Below are 23,491 nucleotides of genomic sequence, written 5' to 3' on the forward strand. Positions count from 1 at the left end.
TGTAAAGAGCTTTTCTCTCTACTCAACAACAACTTTTTGTAAGTGTTTTCAAGAAAGACATTCATGCAGCACATTACATTCACCCCAAAAATAGGCTTACATTTTGACAGCAGTCTATAAATTCATCTATAGTGACCACTCCATCCCTGTTTTTGTCCATTTTCTGTCAAGACACAAAAAGAGTCACAAGGTCAATGCATTTATTTGAGGTTGCTCATAGATATTCTTCTTGTTTAGAATTAATTCTTGCTGTAATTATATGCAAGTATATATATATATATATATATATATATATATATATATATATATATATATATATATATATATATATATATATATTTTTTTTTTAAATCTATTAAAAATCTATTATTACACTGTTGACCCTTCACTTACAACTTAACCCACACTTAAATCTACTCATACCACCAAACCTATCCTAAACCTTACTCGTATCCCACCTAAATAGCAGCACAAGTGTTTTGCAATACAACACAATAAGAACATTGTGTGTGTAGTAGTAGTAGTATCTGGCCACATTGTCGCGATATGATAATTGAAATTACATCTAGCTCATTTCAATTATGCGTCAATTCAGCGACAATGTGGGCAGATACTACTACTACTCACACACACACACAATGCTCTTATTGTGTTGTATTGCAAAACATCACTGTTTTCTCCAGAGCGGCTGTACAGCCGAATCAAATTCTGTTGCATTATTTTCCTGTTTAACACTGTAATGCTGCTTTAAAACAATCAACATTGTAAAAAGTGCTAGCTATATAAATGAAGTTGACTTGACTAGACCACTACTACAAACCGATTCCAAAAAAGTTGGGACACTACAAATTGTAAATAAAAACAGAATGCCATGATGTGGAAGTTTCAAATTCCAATATTTTATTCAGAATACAACATAGATGACATATCAAATGTTTAAATTGAGAAAATGTATAATTTTTAGGTAAAAATAAGTTAATTTTCAATTGTATGGCATCTACACATCTCAAAAAAGTTGGGACAAGGCCATGTTTACCACTGTGTGGCATCCCCTCTTCTTTTTACAACAGTCTGCAGACGTCTGGGGACTGAGGAGACAAGTTGCTCACGTTTAGTATTAGGAATGTTGCCTCATTCTTCTCTAATACAGGCTTCTAGTTGCTCAACTGTTTTACGTCTTCTTTGTCTCATCTTCCTCTTTATAATGCGCCAAATGTTTTCTATGGGTGAAAGATCTGGACTGCAGGCTGGCCATGTCAGTACCCGGATCCTTCTTCTACGCAGTCATGATGTGGTAATTGATCCGGTATGTGATCTGGCATTGTCATTTTGGAAAATGCAAGGTCTTCCCTGAAAGAGACGACGTCTGGATGGGAGCATATGTTCTTCTAGAACTTTTGTGATATACCTTTCAGCATTGATGGTGCCGTTCCAGATGTGTAAGCTGCCCATGCCACACACACTCATGCAACCCCCATACCATCAGAGATGCAGGCTTCTGAACTGAGCGCTGATAACAACTTGGATTGTCCTTGTCCTCTTTAGTCCGGATGACATGGCATCCCATTTTTTTCAAAAAGAACTTCAAATTTTGATTCGTCTGACCCCAGAACAGTGTTCCACTTTGCCATAGTCCATTTTAAATGAGCCTTGGCCTAGAGAAAACACCTGCACTTCTGGATCATGTTTAGATACTTCTTTTTTGCCCTATAGAGTTTTAGCCAGCAATGGCGAATGGCACAGTGGATTTTGTTCACCGACACAATCCACTTGCCCATGTTGTGATTTCCGTTACAGTAACAGTCCTGTATGTGATATGTGTCTAATCACGGGCATCCAGTATGGTTTTCCGGCCTTGACCCTTACCCACAGAGATTGTTCCAGATTCTCTGAATCTTTGGATGATATTATGCACTGTAGATGATGATAACTTCAAACTATTTGCAACTTTTCTCTGAGAAACTACTTTCGGATATTGCTTCACTGTTGTTCGCCGCAGCATTGAGGGAATTGGTGATCCTCTGCCCATCTTGACTTCTGAGAGACACTGCCACTCTGAGAGGTTCTTTTTAAACCAATCATGTTGCTAATTGACCTAATAAGTTGCAAATCATTCCCCCATCTGTTCCTTATATGTACATTTAACTTTTCCGGCCTCTTATTTCTACCTGTCCCAAATTTTTTGGAATGTGTAGCTCTCATGAAATCCAAAATGAGGAAATATTTGACATGACATTTCAAAATCTCACTTTCAATATTTGATATGTTATCTAGATTCTATTGTGAATAAAATACTTTGAGTTATAACTATAATAGTTTATGAGATTTTTAAAATATTGCATATAAAAAAATATTCAATCTCACCTGGAAAAATATCTCCACATGCTGTCGTGGAGTTTCCTCTTTAAGTGTAGGATATGTGCATCTCCCCATCATGTCATAGATAGACTTTATGATATCTAACATTTCCTGGGAATCCCAAACAAAAGATAGACATGTTGTTTGTTGGTGTGTTTACTTATTTACTTGTCAGAAAAATGTAACACTTTATAATAAGATTAGTTAATGCATCTTTATGAGCAGACAGTTAATACACTGGAAAAATGTTGGTGTAGAAACAGATTTCACTCAGAAATTGCTAGTAAATTTCCCAAACAATTACAAAGAAACTGAAAGAAAAACTGAATTAAACCTTAAAGTTTTGAAAAAAATGAAATTTTCTTGTAAAATGTACTACAATAAGGTATTATTATTATTATTATTATTATTATTATTATTATTATTATTATTTACAGCATTTATTAATCTAGTTAATAGTTCTCTTTTTGTCACTCACTTCAACGTTGTCAAATAAGAGACACTAGGGGTTGCACTCAGGAGCCCCAAACACCTTTGACGTTTTCAGAAAAGGCCAATGGAATTGGCGTGTGGAATTTGCATTTCTGGCCACGCCCCTGGACATACGGGTATATAAGGCGGCCAGCGTGCAGCACACACTTCAGCTTTGTCCTAAGCACAGCGTTTTCTTCATGCAAGAAAGAGAAGAGAATTTCCATTCACCTCTAAAGAGCATCTGCTGGTCTCTTCCAGCGTTGCAAAGATATGTGCAGAGAGTGCATCAGTGGCATTCTGAAAGAGTAAATTTCCTATTAAAAGAGCAAATTCCTCTAAAAGACCTGAACAGCAGATCGCGTCTTTTTAAAGATGCGAGTTCTCTCTTCCTTTAACGTTTATGGTCCACGCTCATGCTGAAACAGCACTCGTGGATGGATCATGCGCTCATTGTGAGAACATGCTCATGGGAACATTGCGGTTCTCATACTTTTACAAAAGTAAAAGTCCTGGTCCTTCTACCTCTGGATACAAAGTGATTTAGGGGTTACAATGAGAGAGCTTAGAGACTCTACAATGAGAGAGAGTTAGGTGGCTTGCCCATGCTTAATTTCTCATTCTTATTTTATCAATCGTAACATTGGAGGGCAGGCTTATGCCTTCCAACGTGGATGACTCGTCTGTGGTTCCACCTTCGGTGTGACAGTACAGTCTGAGGCTGACACAGAGGTGGCAACATTGCTTTCCCAGGCCACCGCAATCATGGGGCTTGAGTGGACTCCTCTACTTGCATTTCACTGATTGCTGCTGAGCATCACGTTAAGCCCTAGGTCCATTTTTTCCGCAAGAGCCTGGAAAAATCTCAAGGTCTTAAAAGGCCCATTTCTTTGCCAGAACACACTTCGCTTGCTCCTCGTCCTCACAACCCTCGATGGTAGGGCAGTGCAGGGGACTTAAGGAGTTTCCTAGTTGGAGCATGGGATCGGGTTGCATTTATGCACGCAAAACTCTGCCAACTAGCAGTAGTGTCCAAGGCTCCTGTCCAAATCATGCAAGTTTACCTCGTCTCTCATAGGAAGGGCTCACAATGCTGCCTCTGCCCTGAACGCAATAGCCATCCTGCAAGTCTGTCAGGCCAAACCACTGAGAGATCTGAACAAGGGTAGTCCTAACCCAGAGGTAATGCAGGAACTTGGGCATTCACACCAGAACCACGGACACAAACATTTCTCCTCCCTGCATTCCCTCGTCTGTTCAGTTTCCCGGTTGGTGAGCCCAGTGTCTTCCCATTAATGGAGCTAGCTCCATCACCAGTCACTGTAGCTGGGAGTCTCCCCCTTATCAGGTGGCGCCCACCTCAGAGACTCTTCCCTGTGTAGTACGCCCCACTGGTGAGTCCAAAGGATGTATTCTACACTCAAATAAAGGCGTCTACTTGCTCAGTTTATTTAAATCAAATAAAATAAGCTGAAACAACAAAAATATTTTGTTGATTACTTAATTGCCATTAGCACTTAACCCTAAACCATTTTTGTTGGGACTACATGAATCATTTCTGTTGCTGACTGAACTGGGCAGTGTATTTCTAGTTCCCAGCATGCTTTGCAAAGGGATAGATAAGGAGAGTAAATGTTGAAATTGAGTGCTGTTTAAAGGTCCCGTTCTTCGCGTGTTTTCGGAGCTTTGATTGTGTTTACAGTGTGCAATATAACATGAGTTCATGTTTCGTGTGTAAAAAACAGTATTTTTCACACAATTGACTTATCTGTACAGCGCTGTTTCCTCTGTCCTAAAAACAGCCTGATGATTTCCTTGTTCTATGAAGTCCCTCCTTCAGAAATACGTAACGAGTTCTGATTGGGCCAGCGCTTCCCGTGTTGTGATTGGACAGCAGCTTAGCGCACTTTGCCCGGAAAGGTCCCGCCTCTTACCATAACGGGGAGATGCAAGCGCTGAATGCGCGCTCTTCTCTACGTGGGAGAGCAACAAGACCACGCCCCCTATTTTGCGTATTCTTGTGGGCGGAGGGTTAGTCAACAAACTGTTCTAGTGACGTCATCCCTGAAGGAAGTGCAGGGGTGTAGTCCAAACCGGCCGTTCGCTGTAGGCTTTGAAAGGGAACTTCTGTTAAATAAAATATTTTGCTTGGCATTGAACTTTGAGCTTTATAATTGTACAGGTATTATTTATGCTCTAACAGCAACATTACACACTAACTAAAGTTTGAAAGATGGAATTGCAAAGAACGGGACCTTTAATGTGTTTTTTAGTAAGGGAAAGACCTGGTGAAGTTTGGTGTTCAGTTATATTTAGCATTTAAAAGAGTTTATGTTATGTCGGTTTTTGAGGTTACCATTGATGTGAACTGTAGACCTTGTGGTTAGGCTATGTGAAATAAGTCTGTTCTCAATGGGCTGTAATTGCTAATGCCAAAGGACAAGAGTTTTACTTGATCAGTACTTACATGCTACAAAGTTACACTGAATTTAGCCTGTGAACAGGTTTAGTGTTAGTTATTACTTTTTGTAGAGATAAATAAAATAAATAAGTTTCATTCAGTTCCTGCAGTCTACATATGGTCATCAGTTCTACTTCTCTCAAACAATCTTGGAACATGTACAGTCTTGTTCAAAATAATAGCAGTACAATGTGACTAACCAGAATAATCAAGGTTTTTCGTATATTTTTTTATTGCTACGTGGCAAACAAGTTACCAGTAGGTTCAGTAGATTGTCAGAAAACAAATGAGACCCAGCATTCATGATATGCACGCTCTTAAGGCTGTGCAATTGGGCAATTAGTTGAATTAGTTGAAAGGGGTGTGTTCAAAAAAATAGCAGTGTGGCATTCAATCACTGAGGTCATCAATTTTGTGAAGAAACAGGTGTGAATCAGGTGGCCCCTATTTAAGGATGAAGCCAACACTTGTTGAACATGCATTTGAAAGCTGAGGAAAATGGGTCGTTCAAGACATTGTTCAGAAGAACAGCGTACTTTGATTAAAAAGTTGATTAGAGAGGGGAAAACATAGAAAGAGGTGCAAAAAATGATAGGCTGTTCAGCTAAAATGATCTCCAATGCCTTAAAATGGAGAGCAAAACCAGAGAGACGTGGAAGAAAACGGAAGACAACCATCAAAATGGATAGAAGAATAACCAGAATGGCAAAGGCTCAGCCAATGATCACCTCCAGGATGATCAAAGACAGTCTGGAGTTACCTGTAAGTACTGTGACAGTTAGAAGACGTCTGTGTGAAGCTAATCTATTTTCAAGAATCCCCCGCAAAGTCCCTCTGTTAAAAAAAAGGCATGTGCAGAAGAGGTTACAATTTGCCAAAGAACACATCAACTGGCCTAAAGAGAAATGGAGGAACATTTTGTGGACTGATGAGAGTAAAATTGTTCTTTTTGGGTCCAAGGGCCACAGGCAGTTTGTGAGACGACCCCCAAACTCTGAATTCAAGCCACAGTACACAGTGAAGACAGTGAAGCATGGAGGTGCAAGCATCATGATATGGGCATGTTTCTCCTACTATGGTGTTGGGCCTATTTATCGCATACCAGGGATCATGGATCAGTTTGCATATGTTAAAATACTTGAAGAGGTCATGTTGCCCTATGCTGAAGAGGACATGCCCTTGAAACGGTTGTTTCAACAAGACAATGACCCAAAACACACTAGTAAACGGGCAAAGTCTTGGTTCCAAACCAACAAAATTAATGTTATGGAGTGGCCAGCCCAATCTCCAGACCTTAATCCAATTGAGAACTTGTGGGGTGATATCAAAAATGCTGTTTCTGAAGCAAAACCAAGACATGTGAATGAATTGTGGAATGTTGTTAAAGAATCATGGAGTGGAATAACAGCTGAGAGGTGCCACAAGTTGGTTGACTCCATGCCACACAGATGTCAAGCAGTTTTAAAAAACTGTGGTCATACAACTAAATATTAGTTTAGTGATTCACAGGATTGCTAAATCCCAGAAAAGAAAAAAAAATGTTTGTACAAAATAGTTTTGAGTTTGTACAGTCAAAGTTAGACACTGCTATTTTTTTGAACACACCCCTTTCAACTAATTGCCCAATTGCACAGCCTTAAGAGCGTGCATATCATGAATGCTGGGTCTTGTTTGTTTTCTGACAATCTACTGAACCTACTGGTAACTTGTTTGCCACGTAGCAATAAAAAATATACTAAAAACCTTGATTATTCTGGTTAGTCACATTGTACTGCTATTATTTTGAACAAGACTGTATGTGGTGTACAGCAGCTGCTCACAACATAAGCACAAGCTCTATTAAGCATGGCAAAACTGTATCTAGTTGGAATGACATTTTTTTTTAGTAGTTTTGACTAAATTAATTTGATGTCATACAACAAATCATTTCAAACTAATTCAATTTCGTGGACGTTTTTCTTAGTTCAAGTTCCTTCAGCAGGTTTTGTTGTCTTTTCAGGAGGAAAGGTGTACATACTATCCTCCCTCTTTTGGGTTGGATGTTGCCTCCGTAGTGTTCAATGAAAAGGGGAAGGCATCCCAAAATTAACAACCAGGTGTACTCAACCTTTTGAATCAGAAGAGGCCCAACGGCTGGAGTGACCTCTTGCTAGAAGTGAGGAGGTCAACCCTGGGCGTTGAGAGGTTGCGAAATAACATAGTTACACTTGCTGTTGGCACATGAAGACTTGCCTTCATCTGCACTGCCATATCCTGTGACAGTTCATTTGTAGCTTTGAGTATAGGGACCCTTGTCTGGCTATCACCAGACCAAGCTCAATGTAAGATTGAACATTGGTCTAGGGAGTCTGCTCTGTATTTTCTGCTGCACAAGAGGAGTGATCAATGAGCATTATTCAAATGACTCTGTACGCAATTAGATATTCCTTCAACCAATCAGACCACAAGAGGCGTGATCAATGGGCAACGACCCATCATTTCTCTATCTGTCATCGTATTAAACCGGCAATAGCGCGCCAGGTGGATAAGCCAGCCTGTGATTGGTTCCTGCAAAAGTGTAGAAATACACGGCAGCAGTAGAAATAAATGTACAGGTTTCCAGATTGAGTTGCCAGGTGAAATCAAATCGCTGGCAGATCAGGCTGGGTTTAGCCAGTCTATAGGGACCCCATAGTGTCTCTCATTTGACACAACGTCAAAGTGAGCGTCAGAAAGAGAACACCGCAGGTCACACCATTTCAGAATGCCGACATACACTGATGGGATAACCCACACCATACATTAATAAATTATTGAAAACAAACCTCTCTTTGAATATCGTAACCTCCATTTCCTGATAGAGAGAATGAGACATTTTGTCTCTCCTTCCACAACTTGAACTGTCGTCTCGGCTCCTCACAACAAACCTAATGTGTGTGATGTACACTGGCTGCCTTATACTCGTATGTCCGGGGGCGTGGCCAGACATGCAAATTCCACATGCCAATTCCATTGGCCTTTTCTGAAAATGGGCTCCCAAGGGCGACCCCTAGTGACACAACTTTGCGTTCCCTCCATCAGGGAAAGGAGCTTACGCCAGTAATGAGGTAATGAGAGTTTTTTAAGTGATTTAATAATAAATGATGTGGGTTAACTCAATAGTATATTTCTGCAAATGACATGACCTGCGGTATACCACTAGATATTGGAGGGAATAAATGTAGCTTTAATATTAATTTATAAAACTCGAAATGTATATATATATATGTATGTTGAAAGAAACACTAAATTAATAAATGCTGAAATCACCCTTATTATAAAGCGTTACTGATTTTCTTCATGTATTACCTCTTTTGTAATATATCCATCTTTATTAATATCATACAGGTTAAATGCCCAGTTAAGCTTCTCTTGAACAGTGCCTCGTAAGAGAATGGAAAGACCCATCACAAAATCCTGTGGTGAAATGAAAGACATTGAGAAATCAGTCAGACAGAATATTGTTGCATAACCACATAAATGCACATAAATGTGTAATTTACAGCTAGAACATGATTCGTGATTATTCTGCTAAACAAACTGCCTCATATCTTGAGATGATATTACCTCATGGTATTTTAATGGTTGTATTATGGATCTAACTAATTCAGCCAGCATGCAAAGGGCATAATGTTGGTTTGAGTTCACATTTCTCTTATGTGAATGGGAATAAATGTCTTTAATAACCATATAAGCATTTTTTCTCTAAATGATGAGAGGAATTCTTTATGGTTAAACTTTTCACATGAGGAATCAAGGTTTTTAATTACCAAATATGACAAAAGTTGTGGTGGGAGCTAAATGGCTAAAGGACAAGCCAAGCGTTGTTATTAAAAAAACAAGATGAGGATATTCTCATTTAGTTTAATTACTGTATCGCTGGGGACTAGCAATGTTTGTTTATAGCCAAAGAATGAAATCATTGTTATGTGTAAATTTTAGGTTCAGTGGTGTTTAAAATGTTTCCTAATGTCTCGGTACGATACAAATTGCACAATATGTTGTCAGTCAAGACATTGATGCAACAGCGCAAAACTTGAATGAATCATTTATTTCTGTAGTAGCTCCAATTGTGTTTATGGGTAGTTGATACATAACAACACTGAGATGTAGTTTTTCAGGATTTTAGGGTAGAATAAATAGGGGAAAGAGTATTTTAGGTGCTGTTTCTGGTAGGGCTACACAAAATGTCTTTCACATTTTTCACCCATAAGGATAGTAAAACCTGAGATTACCTACATTGTGTGAACCAGCCAGTGGTCCCCACTTTTCAAAAGGCTTATAAATCATGCAGGATGAGTTTTTTTGAGAAAGTAAAAATGCAGAATGTTTCCTGTGATGGGTGGGTTTAGGGGCAGTGTAGGGGATAGAAAATATGGTTTGTACGGTATAAAAACTATATGGAGAGTCCCCACAAAGATAGTGAACCAGACGTGTGTGTTTGTGTAGGCAATGTGAAACTGTAATTCAGTATAAATGCAGTATTATTAGGTTTACTATGTAGGAGAGATTACATTCAGTCAGACTGCTCCATTAGTATTATTACTTACCTCAAAACTGACAGAGCCATTGTGGTCGGTGTCGAATGCATCAAACAGAAAATGTGCATACGTTGATGCATCTGAAAAAATAAAATAAAACAGGAATCTGCTTAGCTTCAGACACAGTCATGTCATTAACTCATTGCACAGCTTATTCTGTTCAACAACCAAGGGGATGCATAAGCTCGCACAAGCAATGATCCATTATACTATAAATAATACAAATAGTGTGTGCAAAGGAAAGGACTGGAAATGAGTAGGGTCACGTGAGAGAGATTTGTCACAAACCCTGACAAATGATGTAGAGAAGCTTAAAACCATAATTATAAAACTATTCCTTTGGCTGCACAGTGGCACAAATCATGTGACTCAAAGAAGAGAATCACTACAACAGCCGTTTCCTCGGAGATACTTCCATTCAGATCAGTGTTGTGTGTGGTGGACTCCTGAAATGAGGGCTTTTTAGCCCTATAAATTCACGTTTGATTTATATTTAATGTTATACAGTTTTTAGGCTGAAGACATACAGTCCCTGACAAAAGTCTTGTCGCTTGTGTACAAATTGACCTGAAGTGCCGCTGAAATATATTTCTAATCAAGAGAATTAGAATTTTCAGTTCATTTTAGCTCATTTTAATCCCACCAGCTTTTGTGATAATGTTTCAGTGAAAAACTAAACTTTCAAAAAGTATTCTAATTTTCACAGCTTGGTAAAGCCCATTGAGTCAATTTTTGCAAAGACATAAGTGTTGTCACCTTGTCATATGAGCTTCACCTGTGACTAATAATGGATCAATTAGGTCTCAAGTGTGTATAAAAAGAACCCCAGTACACTAGACCTTCACATCAACTGCAACTAGACCTCTGCAAACATGCCTAAGATTCACCCTGAGACTAAAGTTTGATTATCAAGAGGCTGAAGACCAGATCCACTGCTGATGTGGCAGACACCTTCAATGTGTCTCAGCGTCAAGTACAGAGGATAAAAAAAAGATTCGAAGAGACTGGAGACGTTTTTGACAAGCCCAGGTCAGGCAGACCCCGCAAGACAACTGCTTAAGAGGAACGTTTGTTGGCTCGAAAATCCAAGGCCAGCCCATTTTCCACTGCAGCAGAGCTCCACGAGACCTGGTCACCTGAAGTCCCTGTGTCAACCAGAACAGTTTGCCGGATTCTGTCTCGAAATGACCGAGATGGTCGATTCAGTGCCCAGAAGCCAGCACTAAACAAAAGACAATTGAAAAACCGTGTGGCATTTGCCAAGGCCCACAGCCTGCTAAAAGGATGGACGCTGGAAAAGTGGCAGAAGGTGGATTTTTCAGATGAATCTTCTGTTGAATTACAACACAGTCGCCGCAAATATTGCAGGAGACCTACTGGAGCCCGAATGGATCCGAGATTCACCCAGAAAACAGTGAAGTTTGGTGGCGGAAAAATCATGGTCTGGGGTTACATCCAGTATGGGGGTGTGCGAGAGATCTGCAGGGTGGAAGGCAACATCAATAGTCTAAAATACCAAGAAATCTTAGCTACCTCTTATATTCCCAACCACAAAAGAGGCCAAATTCTGCAGCAGGACGGTGCTCCATCGCATACTTCCATCTCCACATCAAAGTTCCTCAAGGCGAAGAAGATCAAGATGCTCCAGGATTGGCCAGCCCAGTCACCAGACATGAACATCATTGAGCATATGTGGGGTAGGATGAAAGAGGACGCATGGAAGACGAAACCAAAGAATATTGATGAACTCTGGGAGGCATGCAAGACTGCTTTCTTAGCTATTCCTGATGACTTCATCAATAAATTGTATGAATCCTTGCCAAACCGCATGGATGCAGTCCTTCAAGCTCATGGAAGTCATACAAGATATTAAATTTGAATCTCACAGCACCACAACTTAATTTGCTGACATATTTTTGTATTTGTAGTAAATTTGTTCAATTTCTGTATAGGCGACAAAACTTTTGTCTTGCCAAAATTTGACCTTTCTGTCTTGATTAAATGATAAATATTTTTTCTGTGAAAATTATTTATTTCAGTGCATTAAACATCATTTGAGAGGGTTTTAGCTTTTCATATGAGCTATTTCTAACACCAATGAATGAATTAAAAGTCAGGTTAATATCAGGTATTTCTAGAAAATAGATAAGCGACAAGACTTTTTTCAGGGACTGTAAGGAACATCTTTTACCTTACACTTTCAATAACAAATCAATATATTATGTGAGGAATAATCCACAGCCAACTACGCATTATATTATTTTAATGAACAACATGGAGGCAAAGAACCTCCCAACATGAAGCAGAGTGGATTTGAATAGTTTAATGCACAGCTGGCCGTGGGTTATCCCACTTATATCATGACAATTTGCCAACAGTAACACATTAAAAGCTGTTTTTGAAGTTTGCAGCACAATATTTGACTAGATGGGTTACATCTGGTTAGATAGCATTCTGCCCGCTTTGAATCAGACAGCAATAAAGGAGTGCAGTAAAATTACATTTATTGGAACGAATGAATTATAACATTTAGTTGAATTAATGGGAGAGAGAGAGAGAGAGAGAGAGAGAGAGAGAGAGAGAGAGAGAGAGAGAGAGAGAGAGAGAGAGAGATGTGTGTGTGTGTGTGTGTGAATAACCTGTGTCTGTGCCACATCTTTCTACAAATAGTAAAGCTGCGAGGTTCAAAAACAGCAATGTTACCGCTCTGCTAGATAAAATAATATAGCGATTCAGTAGAGAAGATATTTTATCAATAATAGTCACTGGGCAGCGCTGAGAAGTTTAAAAGATCTCCGATCTTTGAGTGCAAGCGATGTGTGTTTGTGTACTTCAGTGAAAGCAGGGCATTAATATAGAACTGTGATTCAACTGACTGGAACTACGTGTGCATTAAACAGATTTATACCGTTGTCTGTCTGATTACTCAATTATGACTGGCTGGTGTGCATTAAAATTGAATGCACAACTACTTCCAAGAGTTTAATTAAATGTGTTACTTGCCATTTCATTGTAATTATTTATGAAATTTACAATCCTGAAAGGTATAGCTCATCCAAAAATAAAAAAATAGCCCATGATTTACTCATCCTCATCCTAGGTGTATATGACGAATAAAAGTGGAGTTATATTAAAAAATTCCTAGATAATTCAATCTTTATATTGGCAGGGATTGTGGCTCTGTTTTTAAAGTCCATAAAAATGCATCTCTCCATCAAATAATGTGCTCCCCACGGCTTCAGGAGGTTAATAAATGCCTTCTAACTTATGCGTTTGTGTAAGAAAAATATCCATATTTAAAACTTTATAAAGTAAAGTTTCGGCCAAACACATTCTGTATTCAGTTTATGGAAAACATGTTGAAAGTGCCTCTGCAGTTCAAAGGCTTACGTGACCAGTTACGCTCGTCATCTTGAATGCCGAGAAGGCACTTTCAACACTTTTCTACGGAATGCGATCGGCTGGAACTTTCTTACACAAAGGCATTGATTTGCTTCAGAAGGCCTTTATTAACCCCACCAGAGCCGTGTGGAGCACGTTATTTGACGGACAGATGCATTTTCAAAAACAGAGCAACATTCCCTGCCATTATAAAGCCTGGATTAGTCAGGACTTTTTAAATATTACTCAACTTTTATTCATCAGAAAGAAGAATGTCATATACAGGATGACTACAGGGTGAGTAAATCATTGGCTAATTTTCATTTTTGGGTGAACTATCCCTTTAAAGGGGATGTCTAGGGCTTTTTCATGCATTCTGACTTATTTACACTGTTAAAGAATTGGATTCTCATGCTTAACATAGCCAACGTAAAAAAAAAAACGAGTTGGACGTATGATGGGAGTGTTTCTGTGCCATATACACTCCTTTAGGCTTTGTATAAGTTTCTGAAAGTTTTTTCTGAGCATGTCCCTATATGACATCATAAAGGGTGGAATTCCTTATACTGGCACTTGTCCCGAATGAGTGTATGCAGACATCAACCAGAGCGAGAGCAAGAGCACACCCACCAACGAGCTTCATTTGGGTTTCTGAAGTCATCGGTAGCACTGCAAAGGACTTGCTCGTGAAAGAAGTGTGTTTTTGGTTGTGAGGGAAAGATAACCTTGTTTAGCTTTTCAAAGAACCCAGCATTAAAGGACATCTCCGGCGAATTTTTAAGTTTATCTTGATCGTTATATCTTTGTGAGTACAGAAAAAAAAACCCGAACCGGATTGGTGCTTGCAACACGGAGTTATTACAGTTAATGCCTCAGCTAAAACGGCAGCTTTGGGGGCATAAACGTAAAGGGTGTCTCAGTACCTCTTAACAGACACAAAATGCAATTAAAATGTCTGACCAACATGAACAGGTCCCTCACATGACAACGAGAAGCGTTTAGCCACTTAGCCATTGTTTAAATTCACCTAACAGTGTTTTAGACGGCTAGCTGTGTCTCGCGCTGAAGTCCCGTGGGAACTCAGCAGCAGCCGGAAAAAAAGCAGTCCAGTTGGGAAGAGCGTTGTGTGTATGAAGAGGCTCTGCTCATCGGCTTGTCAGTTCTCAGTATTGAATGTGTCCGAGAGATTCGGTTTAGCCTAGCTTACATAGCCTAGACTCTTTGTAGTGCACATTCAAATTCTAAAACTGTCACACAACTTTACAACTAGTAGACATACTGTAGCCTGCTTGAAGTATTTTCTTCTTCTCAAAACTAAACAGTTTAACAAGAAGTGCTCTCAAGTCTTGTTTGTATGGCGGGCTTACCTACTCTCTCGTGGGTATTTTCGCAATGATTGCCTGGAAAGAATCTGACTCAACTGCCGACAACAGCAGTATGTCCTCAACTACAGTCTTGTTCAAAATAATAGCAGTACAATGTGACTAACCAGAATAATCAAGGTTTTCAGTATATTTTTTATTGCTACGTGGCAAACAAGTTACCAGTAGGTTCAGTAGATTGTCAGAAAACAAACAAGACCCAGCATTCATGATATGCACGCTCTTAAGGCTGTGCAATTGGGCAATTAGTTGAAAGGGGTGTGTTCAAAAAAATAGCAGTGTCTACCTTTGACTGTACAAACTCAAAACTATTTTGTACAAACATTTTTTTTTTCTGGGATTTAGCAATCCTGTGAATCACTAAACTAATATTTAGTTGTATGACCACAGTTTTTTAAAACTGCTTGACATCTGTGTGGCATGGAGTCAACCAACTTGTGGCACCTCTCAGCTGTTATTCCACTCCATGATTCTTTAACAACATTCCACAATTCATTCACATTTCTTGGTTTTGCTTCAGAAACAGCATTTTTGATATCACCCCACAAGTTCTCACTTGGATTAAGGTCTGGAGATTGGGCTGGCCACTCCATAACATTAATTTTGTTGGTTTGGAACCAAGACTTTGCCCGTTTACTAGTGTGTTTTGGATCATTGTCTTGTTGAAACAACCGTTTCAAGGGCATGTCCTCTTCAGCATAGGGCAACATGACCTCTTCAAGTATTTTAACATATGCAAACTGATCCATGATCCCTGGTATGCGATAAATAGGCCCAACACCATAGTAGGAGAAACATGCCCATATCATGATGCTTGCACCTCCATGCTTCACTGTCTTCACGGTGTACTGTGGCTTGAATTCAGAGTTTGGGGGTCGTCTCACAAACTGCCTGTGGCCCTTGGACCCAAAAAGAACAATTTTACTCTCATCAGTCCACAAAATGTTCCTCCATTTCTCTTTAGGCCAGTTGATGTGTTCTTTGGCAAATTGTAACCTCTTCTGCACATGCCTTTTTTTTAACAGAGGGACTTTGCGGGGGATTCTTGAAAATAGATTAGCTTCACACAGACGTCTTCTAACTGTCACAGTACTTACAGGTAACTCCAGACTGTCTTTGATCATCCTGGAGGTGATCATTAGCTGAGCCTTTGCCATTCTGGTTATTCTTCTATCCATTTTGATGGTTGTCTTCCGTTTTCTTCCACGTCTCTCTGGTTTTGCTCTCCATTTTAAGGCATTGGAGATCATTTTAGCTGAACAGCCTATCATTTTTTGCACCTCTTTATAGGTTTTCCCCTCTCTAATCAACTTTTTAATCAAAGTACACTGTTCTTCTGAACAATGTCTTGAACGACCCATTTTCCTCAGCTTTCAAATGCATGTTCAACAAGTGTTGGCTTCATCCTTAAATAGGGGCCACCTGATTCACACCTGTTTCTTCACAAAATTGATGACCTCAGTGATTGAATGCCACACTGCTATTTTTATGAACACACCCCTTTCAACTAATTCAACTAATTGCCCAATTGCACAGCCTTAAGAGCGTGCATATCATGAATGCTGGGTCTCATTTGTTTTCTGAGAATCTACTGAACCTACTGGTAACTTGTTTGCCACGTAGCAATAAAAAATATACTAAAAACCTTGATTATTCTGGTTAGTCACATTGTACTGCTATTATTTTGAACAAGACTGTATATATCTACATAATATTTTGTTAAATTCTGTCTGGGTGATAAGAGTTTGCGGTGGAGAAAAACCTAGTTCCCTTTCGGGGAACTCGAGCTGCGTCGAAACGCTGTGAGAACGCCTCTGCGTTAATGCGTCGTGAAGCGCCTGTAGAACCATTCCATCGGAAAAAAGATCGATCGTCGGCGTGATGACGTCATCGACCGGAAGCTATAAAACGTCCGTGAAAACAAACAGGAACTAGCTTCTGTGCCTTCAGTAAGCGATCTGTGTGAACCTGTCTGTCTATTTGGTGTTTTTGTCTGTCTATTGAAAGAGTTTTTCCACCCTTTGTTAAATATTCCATATATTTTGCAAAAAAGAGAAAATAAAATAGATAGAGAAATGGCGAGCGAAAGCAGTAACTTTAAGAGGTGTGTTCATCCCTGCCCACGCTACATCACGAGTGGGGATACACACTCTCTTTGTGTTGCCTGCTTGGGAGCGCAGCATGCCCAGGCAGCCCTCGAGGGGGCTGCTTGCGAGCACTGTGAGCGTATGCCACTGAGAACGCTGCGCTCCCGCCGGGCACTCTTCGAGGAGGGTGCCTCGGCTCGTGTTCCCCGCGGCTCTGGTCCCGCTGCTGCCGAGGCAGAGCGGAGGCTGCAGTCGTGGGGTTCACAATTGGATGTTGCGGAGGGGTTTGAGACGGGCGCTGCCTTATCTCTGCCCTCACCCGCTCCATCCAGCGGTTCTTCTCGGGGCTTGGAAGCACGCATTGCGGTTTCTTCCCCCCCGAGAGAGCCGCCGGTGCTCCAACTATCCAGCTCCGAGGAGGTGGACGTTGAGAGCATCGCGACTGAAGATTCGCCACTTCAGTCTCCTGCGAGTGATGAGCTCGTTGAGGTTCTAACGCGAGCCGTGGCCAGATTAAATATTGACTGGCCCGTAGAAAGATCTGAGGCAGGAAAGAGACGTTCTAGTAAATTAGACGAAAGATTCCTGCCCGCTCGCGCTTCAGAACCTCAGCGGCGGGGCCTGCCATTCTTCCATGATTTGCACACCGAGGTGGCAACATCATGGAGGAGACCGGCATCATACCGTGTGTTCAGCCCTCAGACTACGGTCTATAGCAACATCATGGGGCTGAAGCACTACGGTTATGGGGCGATGCCAAAGGTAGAAGAGACGCTTGCGAGCCATCTCTCGCCTTCCTCGGCATCGTCCCTAAAGGCCCCGACTTTGCCCACCAGACCATTGAAAACAACGTCGGCACTGGTGGGCAAAGCGTACTCGGCGGCAGGTCAGGCTGCTGCATGCCTTCACACCATGGCAATTATGCAGGCTTATCAGGCTGACCTGCTCAGGGATCTAGATGGACGCGATGAAGTGGGGGGTGACGTCATAAATGAGCTTAGAACAGCAGCCGATCTAACTCTCCGGGCCACCAAAGAGACGGCCAGATGTGTTGGCCGCTCGATGGCAGCATTGGTGGCTACGGAGAGACATTTATGGCTCAACCCCACCGAAATCAAAGAGAGGGAGAAGAGTTTTCTGCTCGACGCGCCGCTGTCTCCTGGTGGCCTCTTCGGTGACGCAGTACACACTGTCACCGAGAGGTTCCAGGAGTCAAAGAAACAAGCTGCGGCGCTGAAGCAGTTTCTCCCTCTCCGAGTCCAGGTCCCTGGGGCTGCCGCTGACATCAGGCAGCCCAAGCCGAGTACGAGCTCAGCTCACAGGGCACAACAAAAGCAGAGCGTCGCCGCTCGGGCTCCCCCTCAGCGCGGGGACGAGGGGCGGCGCTCTCAGACGAGGCCTTCGAGGGGCAGGGCTGATCTGCGGACAGTCCTGATCGCCAAGAAGGCCTCGTCGAAGCGTTCCTGACGCCAGAAGCGTCAGGACGCTGAGGGTGGTTCCCCCCGTAGGGAAACGGTGTCTACCCCTGCCTACGGTACCCGTTTCCCTGCGGCACCCTCGGGGGGCCGCGCTGCCAACCCCGCCGCAATGCCGGGGCGCTGTCGGTCTCCGCGGGCCACCCGAGGGTGGTCCGCACCCCCTTCGGGGGGTCCCCGAGCAGTCAAGTCAGTCGTTCCCTGCCGGTCCGCCGCTTCAGGGCACTGCATTTGTTGCTCGAAGAACACCAGAGGCCAGCCTCGAGAGGCTGGTTCCCTTAGTAGATTTTCTAGACGAATGGAAACGTCTATCAAATATATCTCATTGGGTCCTGCAGATAGTAGAAAAGGGGTATGCCATTCAATTCAGAAGTCGGCCACCTCCTTTCTGCGGTGTCCTACCTACAGTGGTGGGCCCGGAGCAGGCTCTGGTAATGGCACAGGAAGTAGAGACACTCCTGCAAAAAGGGGCTATAGAGAGGGTTTCCCCTCCCAGCAGGGAGTCTGGCTTTTACAGCCGTTACTTCATCGTGCCGAAGAAGGATGGGGGCTTACGCCCGATATTAGATCTGCGGCTATTGAATCGCTCGGTGGCCAAGCTCAAATTCAAGATGCTTACACTCAGACAGATTGTAGCGCAGGTCAGATCGGAGGATTGGTTTGTCACCATAGACCTCAAAGATGCGTATTTTCATGTCTCCATCCTTCCACATCACAGGAAGTTCCTGAGGTTTGCCTTCGGGGGAGAGGCATACCAATATCGTGTACTTCCCTTCGGTCTAGCACTGTCACCCCGCACGTTCACCAAGTGTGTGGATGCAGCTCTGGCGCCGCTGCGTCTTCAGGGCATCCGCATACTGAACTACATCGACGACTGGCTGATTCTAGCGAATACAGAGCAGATGGCGGTTCAGCATCGAGATGCTGTTCTCGCCCATATGTCGAAGCTGGGGTTGAGGCTGAACGCCAAGAAGAGTGTGCTTTCTCCGGCTCAGAGAACCACTTTTCTAGGTGTGAACTGGGACTCGATAATTATGCGGGCGCAATTATCGCCAACACGCATAGCGTCGATCCTGGCAGCCGCCAAAGAACAGAAGCTAGGCCGAGCCGTCACTGTGAAACAGTTCCAGAAACTGTTAGGTCTCATGGCAGCAGCGTCCAACGTGATACCTCTTGGCCTACTGTACATGAGGCCACTGCAGTGGTGGCTCAAAACACAAGGGTTCTCCCCGAGGGGAAATCCGCTCCGCACGATCAAAGTCACGCGGCGATGCCTACGTGCTCTGGTCATGTGGAAAAACCCGGGGTTTTTATCTCAGGGTCCCGTGTTGGGGGCTCATGTTCGTCGCGTAACGCTAACGACAGACGCCTCCCTCACGGGCTGGGGGGCGACCATGAGTGGTCGCTCATCCCAGGGTCTATGGCAGGAACATCAGCGGCACTGGCACATAAATCGGCTAGAGATGCTCGCAGTGTTTCTTGCATTGAAACAGTTCCTGCCCGACCTCAGGGGCCACCACGTACTAGTCAGAACAGACAACACGTCCGTGGTGGCCTATATAAATCACCAGGGGGGTCTGAGGTCTCGTCCGTTGGACAAATTGGCACATCGGATCCTCCTGTGGGCCCAAGGGAAATTGCTGTCAATCAAGGCAGTATATATCCCGGGGGCCCTAAACCAGGAAGCAGACAACCTGTCGAGACAGGGGCCGAGGCCCGGGGAGTGGAGACTCCACCCAGAGGTGGTGGAGCTCCTATGGAAGGTTTATGGGAAAGCAGAGATAGACCTGTTCGCTTCGGCGGAGAACTCTCACTGCCCGCGGTGGTTTTCTCTGACCCATCCGGCTCCGCTGGGGCTGGATGCCATGGTACAGGAGTGGCCGAGGCTGCCTCTGTACGCCTTCCCCCCGATTGTTCTGCTTCCAGGAGTTCTGGAGAGGGTACGCCGGGACGGGGCCCAGGTACTCCTAGTGGCCCCGAACTGGCCGACCCGAGTATGGTTTTCGGACCTGATATCTCTCCTGGAAGGCTCTCCGATGGAGATTCCGACCAGGAGGGATCTACTCTCTCAGGCGGGCGGGAGATTCCTGCACCCACGCCCGGAGATGTGGAAACTGTGGGCCTGGCCTCTGAGGGGGCTAGGCTCATAGAGGAGGGTCTCTCGGCCGAGGTCGTAGAGACCATCCTTCACTCCAGAGCTCCGTCCACGAGGAAGCTGTACGCTTTGAAATGGAGACTTTTCTCAGCTTGGTGCAGAGAACGCCAGTGGGATCCAGTTAACTGCCCGGTTGGTACAGTGCTGGAGTTCCTGCAGGAAAGGTTCTCTGCAGGGTTGACCCCCTCCACACTTAAGGTGTACGTGGCGGCCTTGGGCGCTGTCCACGTCCCTTGCAGTGGAGTGTCTTTGGGAAGACACCCTCTAATTACACGCTTCCTTCGTGGCACATTAAGGTTGAGGCCAGTTATGCACTCGAGGGTCCCGGCATGGGACTTGGCCATTGTTTTGAGGGGCTTGTCCGGACCTCCGTTCGAACCTCTGGAGGAGGTTTCGGATAAGTTCCTCACCCTGAAAACTATCTTCCTTTTGGCCATTTCATCTCTTAAAAGGATAGGAGATATTCAGTCCCTGTCAGTAGGGCCCTCATGTCTAGAGTTCGCGCCTGGGATGGTGAAAGCATTTCTGCATCCCAGGCCGGGTTATGTCCCCAAGGTTCCTACGAGCCCACGGGGCCCCGTCACTCTACAAGCCTTCTGTCCTCCTCCATTCTTGACGTCAGACCAGGAAAGATTAAATCTGCTGTGTCCGGTGAGGGCACTGGATACTTATGTCCACAGAGCTGCCCTGTGGAGAAAAACTGAACAATTGTTTGTTTGCTTCGGACCCCTAAGAAGGGGGCTCCTGTATCCAAGCAGAGGATGAGCAAGTGGGTGGCCGAGGCCATTTCACTTGCTTATGAAGCTACCGGGCAGCCATCTCCTTTGGCTGTCCGGGCACATTCTACCAGGGGTATGGCTGCTTCTAAAGCACTTTTGTCGGGGGCCTCCCTCCATGATATATGTAACGCGGCCGGATGGTCGTCTCCTTCTACCTTCGTCAGGTTCTACGAGCTAGACCTGGCATCTACAGTAGGGGCACAGGTTCTCTCGTAACCGTGTGCGCTTCGGTTTCACACATACGAGACACTTGGTCCTATGGCGATGTGGGTATAAGCGTTCTCACAGCGTTTCGACGCAGCTCGAGTTCCCCGAAAGGGAACGTCTCAGGTTACGTATGTAACCCTAGTTCCCTGAGGGAACGAGACGCTGCGTCGCTCTGCCATACTCCCGGCGTGTCCGTGATCACTTACTTCAGGCTTTATCAGAAGTTAGTTCCTGTTTGTTTTCACGGACGTTTTATAGCTTCCGGTCGATGACGTCATCACGCCGACGATCGATCTTTTTTCCGATGGAATGGTTCTACAGGCGCTTCACGACGCATTAACGCAGAGGCGTTCTCACAGCGTTTCGACGCAGCGTCTCGTTCCCTCAGGGAACTAGGGTTACATACGTAACCTGAGACGTTTTGGTTGCTTTAATGTCGTGGCTCTGTCTCCTCCTTTGGTAGCGGAGCCCATATATCTTTTGTGTTCACCGACGTGGAGAGACTGTTCCTGGGCATAAGTTGTACGTTACATAAACATTCTTACCTTTCACCTCAACGAGGGAAAAGTAGTGCTTAAACTTCCAGTTTGCGAAAGCTACCTTTGAAGTCATAGGACATGATATCGCTCTGACTCCTGATCACTGGTCGCATGCGCGTGCGTGCGTGCGTCTACCTAAGTTAATCATGAATGATCATCAGTTGTGGTTTTGTCCCACCCACCTATCATAATCGGTCCCAGCAATAAAAGATCCTGGTCATGAGTCTGAACTCCAGGTGGTAAGTAAAACTGCATCAAATTTCAGTTTTCTTGGCAATCGGCAGGTGAATCAAAAGTTATCCAGGGATAATGCGATGTAGTGTGTGTGTGTGTGTGTGTGTGTGTGTGTGTGTGTGTGTGTGTGTGTGTGTGTGTGTGTGTGTGTGTGTGTGTGTGTGTGTGTGCGCGCGTTTGTGTGAGTGTGTGTGGGTGCTCATGACTCTTTAGCTCCAACCATGGCATGCCTCCAGGAACTCGACTGTTTTCGGAAAGAATCGGTACAGCGCATGTCTTTTATAAATCTGATTAAACTAAAGAGTCTTCAGAAACATGAAAGATGCAATACTACTCTATAGGTACTCAAGATCAACATGAGATTGAAGCTGTGTGTGTTATGTCCCCTTTAAGAGAAAGTAAAATCCTACACTAAATATTTTTGAGAGTACACCAGGTTACACCAACAAAATATTATACAAGTTCAGATGAGGTTGTATTAAAAATCACACTATATGTGGTATAAATGTAAAGGAAATAGTACGACTTTAAACACTCACCTCCCTGTGGAAAGAACTGAGAGTAAATTTCCTTAAATGTGTCTTCATTGACCACACCACTGGGGCATTCCTGCAAACACAGATACAGGCAATCTTATTGAGATGACATTGTGAAGTGATTTTAGCAAGAGAAGCATTATGCATATACATATCCAAATAAGAAATTACACCATTCCCTGAGCAATAAACACCTTATCCATTGTCCATTCAAGCCACTGTGATGCATTCAAATAAATGTGCATCATAAATGAAAATGAGAAGCATCAGACGAACACATTGAAGGGCATTTGCTGCACTGAACATATCGTATTATGACTCTCCATTTTGAATAAATGAGCTCAGAGAGATAGCAAATACTTGTCAGACGTGACTTTTTTCACACCTCCTATATGATTTGTCTCATTCAACACCACTATGTTGGATCACTAATGAGTTGTGAGAATTGTGCATGCTTAAAAAGACTGACCCTCCCAAGAAGCCCAACCAATAGTTTAAGCTGCCATGCTAGTCTGATGAAACGGTCTCACATGTTTTAGTTAAGAAACACATCTATGAGTGGCTCTTCTGAAATGATCCTTTCAAGCCTGAGAATGCACTGAACGCGCATTCCGAGAGGATGGCTGGCGCCTCAGAACATCAGCAGTTTCTTTGCTATTCTTGTTAAGGGAATTGTGATGGCTGTTATCCAAGATGTTTTTGGAAGCCAAAAAAGTATTTTATTATTTTCGAGATTGCAGCAGATATAACAGATGTACATTAGCGTTGTTATTCAAATGTCTTAAACGAGTGATAGTAGCCAGTTAAAGCGACTGAACTTTATAAGACCTGCATTTAGAAAACCTTCATTAGCCTTACAGCATTACT

At 43.2% G+C, this 23,491-nt stretch overlaps 1 protein-coding gene across 8 annotated transcripts in view; it reads right to left on the reverse strand.

The window, feature by feature from the left end:
• The window catches only part of kcnip4a (potassium voltage-gated channel interacting protein 4a), a 364,749-nt gene that overhangs the window by 5,038 nt on the left and 336,220 nt on the right, over positions 1-23,491 (reverse strand). For all 8 annotated transcript variants that reach the window (XM_067419938.1, XM_067419872.1, XM_067420441.1 and 5 more), the window contains 5 exons: positions 22,628-22,697; positions 9,859-9,929; positions 8,618-8,725; positions 2,365-2,469; positions 101-163 (listed from right to left, as the gene is read on the reverse strand). In XM_067419938.1, the coding sequence (XP_067276039.1) occupies positions 101-163; positions 2,365-2,469; positions 8,618-8,725; positions 9,859-9,929; positions 22,628-22,697 (417 nt within the window). The remainder of the gene's footprint in view (positions 1-100; positions 164-2,364; positions 2,470-8,617; positions 8,726-9,858; positions 9,930-22,627; positions 22,698-23,491) is intronic.

Source organism: Pseudorasbora parva, chromosome 1 (genome assembly GCF_024679245.1).
Source record: "Pseudorasbora parva isolate DD20220531a chromosome 1, ASM2467924v1, whole genome shotgun sequence".
Lineage (NCBI taxonomy): Eukaryota > Metazoa > Chordata > Actinopteri > Cypriniformes > Gobionidae > Pseudorasbora > Pseudorasbora parva.